Here is a 9,756-nt window from a genome sequence, read left to right as displayed (position 1 = left end):
CATCACGTTGCTTCATTACGTTCATTCGCATAGGCTGAACTTTCCCGCTGAAATAAAGCGTCCCCAAGCCGAGTTTGAAAAGTGGGTGTTAATAATGTATCAACTGTATCTTCATGAGGTGGAGAGGGTAAGGTCTCTCGTAATCTCGATGACGTACGTTTCCTGGAATTGGGCTGAAATTAGCTTGCTGACTCTGGTCACCTCACAACGGCTATTGGAAAATTTACTGCAAGTTATAAATATGCGTGATGTTGAAATACTTTACCCAAAAATTTGTTCGTTCAGAATACGTTATAGCCGCGATACAAAGAAATGAAATGATGATTGAAATGGATGATAAAAGCCCTATATATATATACATATAAATTTAAAATGACCTATCAGTGATTAAATATATACATATTATCAATTAAATATATAGTTCAATAATTAAAAACATTCAGTGATGTCCCAAACATCACACCCTCTTAAGCTGATGAGGCGAAGCTACATCGCTCTCCAGAAAATCCATCACTGAGACAATATTAAAGAGATTAGCCTGAAATAGGGATACCGAACTTACTACCTCACTTTCCGTATTGCGGGCACTGGAAGAGTCGTATGTAAATTATTCCTTAACAAAAGTTCATCGGCCTTAACCGTACATTTAGGTCTTAAATTACGTATTAATAGTTTGTAAAATAGCTCCTCCTTCCGCAAGGATCCTGGATAAGCGAAGTCTCGAGTAGCCATCGTATAATTCATACTAGCCACAGGAGAGACTTACGAGAAACCTACACGGGAATAACTCCCAGGGCTCAAATTTTGGCCATTATGGTTCATTGTTGCACTATGTTGGTGAGGCAGATGACCTCCCCAGACTTGTATGAGAATCCACAGCCTGTTTCCAGTCATTCGACCGTGTCAGGAACGGAATGAATGAAGCCCAATCTAGAGGCGAGGATAGGCATTGTGCCGGCACTCTTCTGGGGCAACGATTAATGAATGACAGATGAAATGGAATGATGTTGGAGAGTGTTGCTGGAATGGAACATGACAGGGAAAACCGGAGAACCCGGAGAAAATCCTGTCTCGCCTCCGCTTTGTCCAGCACAAATCTCGCATAGATTGACCGGGATTTGAACCACGGAACCCGGCGGTGAGAGTCCGGCGCGCTGCCGCCACGGAGGCTCCCCAGACTTGTATATCCATCCTTTTTTTTACTGTTCTCCACGCTAGAAATTAATGCTAACCTAACATACTCTAAAAATACTCATTCTCAGTATTACTCAAATGGTTACTCAACATAAATATACCGAGCTCGATAGCTGCAGTCGCTTATGTGCGGCCAGTATCCAGTAATTGGAAGATAGTGGGTTCGAACCCCACTGTCGGGAGCCCTGAAGATGGTTTTCCGTGGTTTTCCATTGTCACACCAGGCAAATGCTGGGGCTGTACCTTAATTAAGGCCACGGCCGCTTCCTTACCATTCCTAGGCCTTTCCCATCCCATCGTCGCGATAAGACATATCTGTGTCGGTGCGACGTAAAGCAAATAGCAACATAAATTTTAGTATATTTCGTACATTATTGTGTAATATTTACTCGAGACGGTGATTGTAAAACATAGTAATTGATAATTTGCCTTTAAATGAACCTACAAACTGGGAATGTACTCTCACTAGAGAAACATTAGGAAAAAGTAGCTTACTAAAGTAGAACGCAGTCCGGAAGGCGGTTTCGTTGCGCAGAGAGAGACAGAAGTATGAGATGCGGTGATGCCAATGTGGCTACTCATAACAGCATATATGTGTAAACATTTTTCATCCAGTTATATCTTGAATTCTAAATCGATGACCTATATTTTTCGTGGGCTTAAACGTTTCCTAAAAGTCCAAATTAATTTTTAACATCAAACCCCGCGAAAGTGTTGAGGAAAATTTTCGAGATAATAAGGAAGGTAAATGTAAGGTGAGAGAAATGAAAGGCGAAGGGCAGAGATCATAACAACTTGAATGTGTAAACATTTTTTCATCCAGTTATATCTTGAATTCCAAAGCGATGACCTATATTTTTTTGGGCTTAAAAGTTTCGTGAAAGTCCAAATTAATTTTTAACATCAAACCCCGAGAAAATGTTGAGTGAAATATTTGATATATTAAAGAAGTTAAATGGAAGTTGAGAGAAATGAAGGCGAAGTGCAGAGAGCATAACAGCATGAATGAGTGAACATTTTTCTTCGAGTTATATCTTGAATTCCAAGGCGATGACCTATATTTTTTGTGGGCTTAAACGTTTTCTAAAAGTTCAAATTAATATTTAACATCAAACCCCGCGAAAGTGTTGAGGAAAATTTTCCGAGATACTAAGGAAGGTAAATGGACGGTCCAGTTTCAATGCCGTAGGATATTCGCCGTTTTTATACGTATCAAATATTGTTGTACGCAGAACATTTTAAATGAAATCATCGAGGACCGTCACTGGCTTCCTCCTCTAAGGGTTCTTCTCTGGCGACCTGAACACCGCGTTATTTTTATTTCCGAAGCTTGTTTTATCCTCTGTACTCTTTGCAGGCCGATACCACACGCGAATGCTGTTTTCTTTTGAAGCGTGGCAACATGGCGTTCCTCACCTTGTCCGCCTATGAACGCCTGCTGCTGCATGCTTACCAAATACAAACTCACTTTAAATACTATTTCCCTCGCCTGTTGACGGAATACTTGTCTTTTTGCTCTTCCTGGATCTATCGTACACACGCAAATAGTTCCCTAAATTCGTTGATTATGATATTTACAAATAAAACTCGAAACATTCACTCGTGACCCGCACAAACAGGTACCTCTTACTGAAATGATTCTATTGGCTCAGCGGAAAACACGTCATACTACAAAGCGCGCGAATGTTACTGCGCAACCCTCTTCAAACCGCCTTCCGGGCTGCGTTCTACTCTAATAAATCGTATTATTATTATTATTATTATTATTATTATTATTATTATTATTATTATTATTATTATTATTATTATTATTATTATTATTATTATTGATAAGTAGAATAGGTTGTTTGTATGCTATACACCACAGTACCGTCGAATGAAATGAGGGACACCGTGGTGTTGAGATAGGCTACTGTCATTCTAAAATCATGGAATTTGACGTAGTAATCGGTCAGTGTCGAAGATATATAAATTGTGATAAAAAATTTAATACCATATGATCTCAGCCGATATTTCATACTTTCGTGAAATTGATTCAGCGCTATTTTCAATGTTGTTGAAATAATACGAAAAATATTATTCGAACAAAATTAACGCTGAATGTGATGTACGGAGACGAACACACCCAGTAACTGTGATTCCTTAAGTTTATTTCTTTTTTTCTAAAATTCTGTCCCTTTTCTTATTTACCAGTATTTAAATAATGACATTCTATGTGTATAATAAACTTAATTTTTGGTGAGTGTTCTGAATCTCATCAGCTTGTGTAGTTGTAACGAACAAATGATTTTAGTTTATTCAACTGAACATTCATGAAACAAATGTTATGGTATTATAAATTACATTCGGGAAGAAAATAGGAATAGAGTAACTACTTCTTTATCTGGATCTTCTCTCCCAACCTGCAGTATTGCACTGATAATCATTTACCAGTGACTTGTAATCGCAAGTCAGGCATTGAGCTGGAATCCACAAGGTAGTCGCAGGCATGACAGACCGAGGATTACCTGGAAGAGAACCACAGACAGGGAGATTGCTGGAGCTAACAAGACATGAAGGGAGGTGAAAGCATTGGCGGCAGATAGAACAAGCTGGATAAATTTCATTGAGGCCCTATGTTACACCTGGGATTAAAGGAAATATGTAAGTGAACTTGTAAGGGGAGTGACCCACTTGCTATGTATTGGACATTTTTGACTTTGGCAAAGTTAACAGTACTTATTAGACTTCAGAGGGTTGCAACATTGGTTAACTTGCTCAGACAGCACATTAAAAAATATTTAAGTAATATTTTATGACTTTACTGTCTCCTTTTATTGCAGTATTTACAAAACAGTAATATTCCATTCCTTGTTTACATTTTTCTCTCCTTTTCCGAAGCAGTCCCATACATTTTACCTCGTTTCCGTACATTCTTGTTAAAGACCACAGCAGCATAGGGTCGAATTTGAAGGAGTGTCTAACATTTTTTAAAAATTACAACACGTTGGAGAACATATACTGGTATACCGTATTTGCCAGTCTGAAGTTGAAGTATCTTTTACATAATTTTTAGTTACATTAGAGCCATGGCAAAAGCCGTTGCCAAAGATAATACCAAAATCATAAGTACAGCTCAGGAGAAAATTTACAGCAAGTTTACCTTTGATCAGCCACCCTTATCCAGTTGGGAAGATGAACAAATAGTTTCTTTCACCAACTCAAAAATGAATGTTTTTCATCACTTCTGTGGGTATATTGTTAAACATGCAAGCAAAGCGACAGACTGTACAGCCTGTATTGGGTCTCTGAAACAATACAGAGGAGGCAAAAGGCAGCCCGTATTCAGCCTTAACAAGTTTACAGGAATATTGTAACTCATCCAATTATGTCAAAACAGATCAGATATAAGGCTTTTCAGGCGTTTGCTCTATTAACCAGCGTTTCGTCTTAGGTCTGACACTAGACTCATCAGAGTGGGATGTGTCGGACCCTACCCACTGACGCTGGGGTGTATGCAGGTGAACTTATCAGAAGCCCTTATAAAAGGCACAGCCTGATAACTGCATACGAGAGATAAATCTCCACAATGGAATTATTGCCCGCCTAGCATTCCGAATGGAAAATTCTAAATTCCCATGGAGGGAGTTAGATATTTTTCACCAATAGAGCATGTCAAAAATGTCAAAACAGATCAGATGTAAGGGTTTTCAGGCGTTTGCTCTTTTTCATCCAACTATCTCATTTACCCATCGAGTGAATTATTATTGATGTTTTCTCATGTAGAGTAAGCTGTTGTGATAAATATTAATATACAAGAAGCATTATGGGGCGAAATATTTCAAAAATGCCTGGATATTTTACCTTCAATTACTGTTTCTCATGGCTTGGGTGCTGTACTTAACATGCTCAGGACTTGGTACCAAAACTAATTTTCCATTAAATACGATGCTGATTTTATTTCAGAATAAAAGAAGTATGAAAGGAATGCAAGCTTGTACGACCGCAAAACATATCCGGAAAATGTCCAAGGTGTCCAGTTAACTGACTGCTGGGGTGAAGCGCTGGTAAGATTCATTAGGCTGAGCATGTTAACATATAATTTAATTTAAGTATTTATGTGGGAATTACATATGTATGACATACCGGTACGTAACATCATGTGGGTACCTGCAGAGTTTTAATATGTTCATATTACGTAGCATGTACACTAAGAGTTGAACATGTGTTTTATTTGAGGTTATAATTGATAATTGCAACTGAGTTTGATTTCGTGGTGAATTAATGAAATATGACTTAACTCTATACACACATACCCGTTTGAGATATTCGTTAAGACACTGACGAACCAATTTCAGAAGTAATGTTGTTAAATCATTACTAAATGTAAAATATTTCCTACGAATTTGTAACATATTACTTTCAAAACATGGAACACTATATCTTAATTTGCACGAAATACATATCCCACATAAACACAGTCATCGGTCAGTAAAGAGAATGCACATTCCTGAAACATAAAAGTAATAAACACACGGTTTCAAATAATTTACACTGACTGACAGAGCAAATGCAACACCAAGAAGGAGTGGTCAGAACTTTATGCCAATTGCAGGGTAGACTGACGTCACTGAGGTATGCTCATGATGTGAAATGCGCCGCTGTGCTGCGCACGTAGCGAACGATAAATGGGACACGGCGTTGGCGAATGGCCCACTTCGTACCGTGATTTCTCAGCCGACAGTCATTGTAGAACGTGTTGTCGTGTGCCACAGGACACGTGTATAGCTAAGAATGCCAGGCCGCCGTCAACGGAGGCATTTCCAGCAGACAGACGACTTTACGAGGGGTATGGTGATCGGGCTGAGAAGGGCAGGTTGGTCGCTTCGTCAAATCGCAGCCGATACCCATAGGGATGTGTCCACGGTGCAGCGCCTGTGGCGAAGATGGTTGGCGCAGGGACATGTGGCACGTGCGAGGGGATCAGGCGCAGCCCGAGTGACGTCAGCACGCGAGGATCGGCGCATCCGCCGCCAAGCGGTGGCAGCCCCGCACGCCACGTCAACCGCCATTCTTCAGCATGTGCAAGACACCCTGGCTGTTCCAATATCGACCAGAACAATTTCCCGTCGATTGGTTGAAGGAGGCCTGCACTCCCGGCGTCCGCTCAGAAGACTACCATTGACTCCACAGCATAGACGTGCACGCCTGGCATGGTGCCGGGCTAGAGCGACTTGGATGAGGGAATGGCGGAACGTCGTGTTCTCCGATGAGTCACGCTTCTGTTCTGTCAGTGATAGTCACCGCAGACGAGTGTGGCGTCGGCGTGGAGAAAGGTCAAATCCGGCAGTAACTGTGGAGCGCCCTACCGCTAGACAACGCGGCATCATGGTTTGGGGCGCTATTGCGTATGATTCCACGTCACCTCTAGTGCGTATTCAAGGCACGTTAAATGCCCACCGCTACGTGCAGCATGTGCTGCGGCCGGTGGCACATCCGTACCTTCAGGGGCTCCCCAATGCTCTGTTTCAGCAGGATAATGCCCGCCCACACACTGTTCGCATCTCCCAACAGGCTCTACGAGGTGTACAGATGCTTCCGTGGCCAGCGTACTCTCCGGATCTCTCACCAATCGAACACGTGTGGGATCTCATTGGACGCCGTTTGCAAACTCTGCCCCAGCCTCGTACGGACGACCAACTGTGGCAAATGGTTGACAGAGAATGGAGAACCATCCCTCAGGACACCATCCGCACTCTTATTGACTCTGTACCTCGACGTGTTTCTGCGTGCATCGCCGCTCGCGGTGGTCCTACATCCTACTGAGTCGATGCCGTGCGCATTGTGTAACCTGCATATCGGTTTGAAATAAACATCAATTATTCGTCCGTGCCGTCTCTGTTTTTTTCCCAACTTTCATCCCTTTCGAACCACTCCTTCTTCGTGTTGCATTTGCTCTGTCAGTCAGTGTATTTAAACGATACATTCCGAATTAAGTCACATCACATCTCATTTAAAATCACATGTTCAGGGACAGCTGATCACTATTCACCTACACCAGCGCCATATAGTGTAGGAACATATCAAACAGCAGAAGTCGTCACGCTATGTATTGCTATTCGTCCTGGTATAATAATAATAATAATAATAATAATAATAATAATAATAATAATAATAATAATAATAATAATAATAATAATAATAATAATAATAATAATAATAATAATAATAATAATAATAATATTGAATATCCAGTAGAGCATGAAGCCCTATTTGAAAAAAGTATGTTAGGGCTGGGATGATTTGTACAGCCTGCTACCGCACTGCACGCATTTTAACAGCAAAAACACGACATATGCAATGGAATTCATTTCATTCACGAATGATATGTACAAGTTCACGACTTTCAAAACATTCGCAAGCCTCGAAAGTAATTAAATAATTAAAGAAACAATGTGCAGACCGCAGACGAACAGCAATGCACCGAAATTGCCTGCTTAGAATGAAATCACCGACACCAAAGAGTATATGGACTGATATTAACGCGCCAAACATTGGGTAGTGAAATGGGAGCGACGGTCCAGTGACGTCACGACCACGGCAGTCTACTGCGCATCCGTCTCGTGGCACCTACCGTCTCTCTTCTAGCTACCGTGGTCGGGAGGTCCAGTAACCGATACCGAACATTAAATATTGGCATGTACGTAATAGCACCCCTGGAACTGATGACATTCCCGTGGAATTACTGACAGCTTTAGGAGAAACCAGCATGGCAAAGTTATTCCATCTAGTGTGTAAGATGTATGAGACAGGAGAAGTGCCATGCGATTTTCGGTAGAATGTTGTTATACCTATTCCTATTTTACCTGAGACTGCAGAAGATCTGGAGAAATTGCTGAGTGGTATGGACGAAGTCTTGGGTAAGGAGTACAACATGAAAATAAATAATTAAAAAAAATGGAGAGCAGTCGAACGAAGGCAGGTGATGCAGTTAATATTAGATTAGGAAGTGAAGTCTTAAAGGTAAGAGATGAATATTGTTACTTGGGTAGTAAAATAACTAACGATGAGAGAAATAAAGAGGACATGAAATGCAGTCTAGTACATGCAACGAAGAGCTTTCTTAAGAAGATAAATTTGCCTACTTCATAAATTGATACAGGAATTAGGAAGATGTTTCTGAAGACTTTCATCTGGAGCGTGGCATTGTATGGAAGTGAAACATGGACGATAACTAGCTCAGAAAGGAAAAGAATGGAAGCTTTTGAAATGTGGTGTTACAGAATAATTCTGAAGGTGAGATGGGTGCATCGAATCACGAATGAAGAGATACTGAATCGATTTCGTGAGAGGAGATCGATTTGACTAAATTTGAAGAGAATAAGGGATAGAAAGATAGGACACATGTTATGACACCCAGGACTTGTTCAGCTGGTTTTTGAAGGAAGTGTAGGCGGTAAGAACGGTAAGAGTAGACCATTGTATGAATATGACAAGCAGATTAGAGCAGATGCAGGATGAAATCATTGCGTAGAAAGTAATGGGTAGCCAGGGCACAGGATAGGGTGGCATGAGCGCTGCATCAAACCAGTTTATTGACTGATGACTCAAACAACAACAACAACAACAACAACAACAACAACAACAACAACAACAACAACAACAACAACAACAACAACAACAACAACAACAACAACAACAACAACAACAACAACAACAACAACAACAACAACAACAACAACAACAACATCAACGTTCGATTATTTTGTAGCTCCGTGGTTTTGTTCGAGATTCTCTGGATTGTAGTTTATCTCTCATTTGTTTGCCTCATTGTTTTACGTACATGTTCGTGTGGCTGCACTGGAGGATCGTAGTAAAATGATGTTACCTGTCGTCGGTAGTGGTGAAAAGTGCATGAGTTTGGGGGTTGTGATTGGGAATAGTTTGTGACGGATCTTAATGAACTGTGATAAGTATCACATTTCATCGAGTGAATGTATATATGACAGCGGCTATGGGGTCCAAGGGTGACAAGTTCGTTATACCCAAGGCCGATGATAAGAATTTTACTCTTTCTGGGTCTGTGAAGAAGTTTCCTGTAATCCGAAACCATAAATTAGGTGGCATCGTTGGAGACTTTAAATTTGACCCTCCTCCTGAAGCTCCAGTGTTTGAACCAACTTGGGAAGAATTTCAGGACCCTTTAAAATACATCAGTTCCATCCGTCACATCGGAGAGAAGACTGGGATCTGCAAAATTAAACCACCCGCTGTAAGTTAGATTACGATTGTTGGTGCTATTATTTGTAGACTATTTCTGGGATAGTTTTTTTTTCGTGAGTTTTGTTACTCAACCCATGTTTTGTTTGATTTTGCGAGAACGTGCGAAATTAAAGTTTCAAAATGGCCGTCTTTTGAAAGGCATTATTGAAAGTATCTAGTACATTGTTATTGTCTCTTACCTTCTGCGCCCTCGCTATTTTATTTTAGTTCAGTTGTTCAATAATAAAATTATAATTCTCATTAGAATGGGAACTATTTATATGTTTTATGTGGCTCTGCTTTTCTCTTAATTGTTGGACG

The 9,756-nt window shown here is 40.6% G+C and overlaps 1 protein-coding gene across 1 annotated transcript in view; it reads left to right on the top strand.

The window, feature by feature from the left end:
- The first annotated feature begins 9,029 nt into the window (after positions 1–9,029).
- The window catches only part of LOC136864226 (lysine-specific demethylase 5A), an 843,789-nt gene continuing 843,062 nt past the window's right edge, over positions 9,030–9,756 (top strand). Inside the window, exon 1 of the mRNA XM_067140948.2 lies at positions 9,030–9,445. Coding sequence (XP_066997049.2) covers positions 9,176–9,445 — 270 coding nt within the window. The 5' untranslated portion in view covers positions 9,030–9,175. The remainder of the gene's footprint in view (positions 9,446–9,756) is intronic.

This window comes from Anabrus simplex, chromosome 2 (assembly GCF_040414725.1).
Source record: "Anabrus simplex isolate iqAnaSimp1 chromosome 2, ASM4041472v1, whole genome shotgun sequence".
In the NCBI taxonomy this organism is placed as follows: Eukaryota; Metazoa; Arthropoda; class Insecta; order Orthoptera; family Tettigoniidae; genus Anabrus; species Anabrus simplex.
Note: the sequence above shows the minus strand (reverse complement) of the source record. Positions and strands in the feature narration are given on the sequence as shown.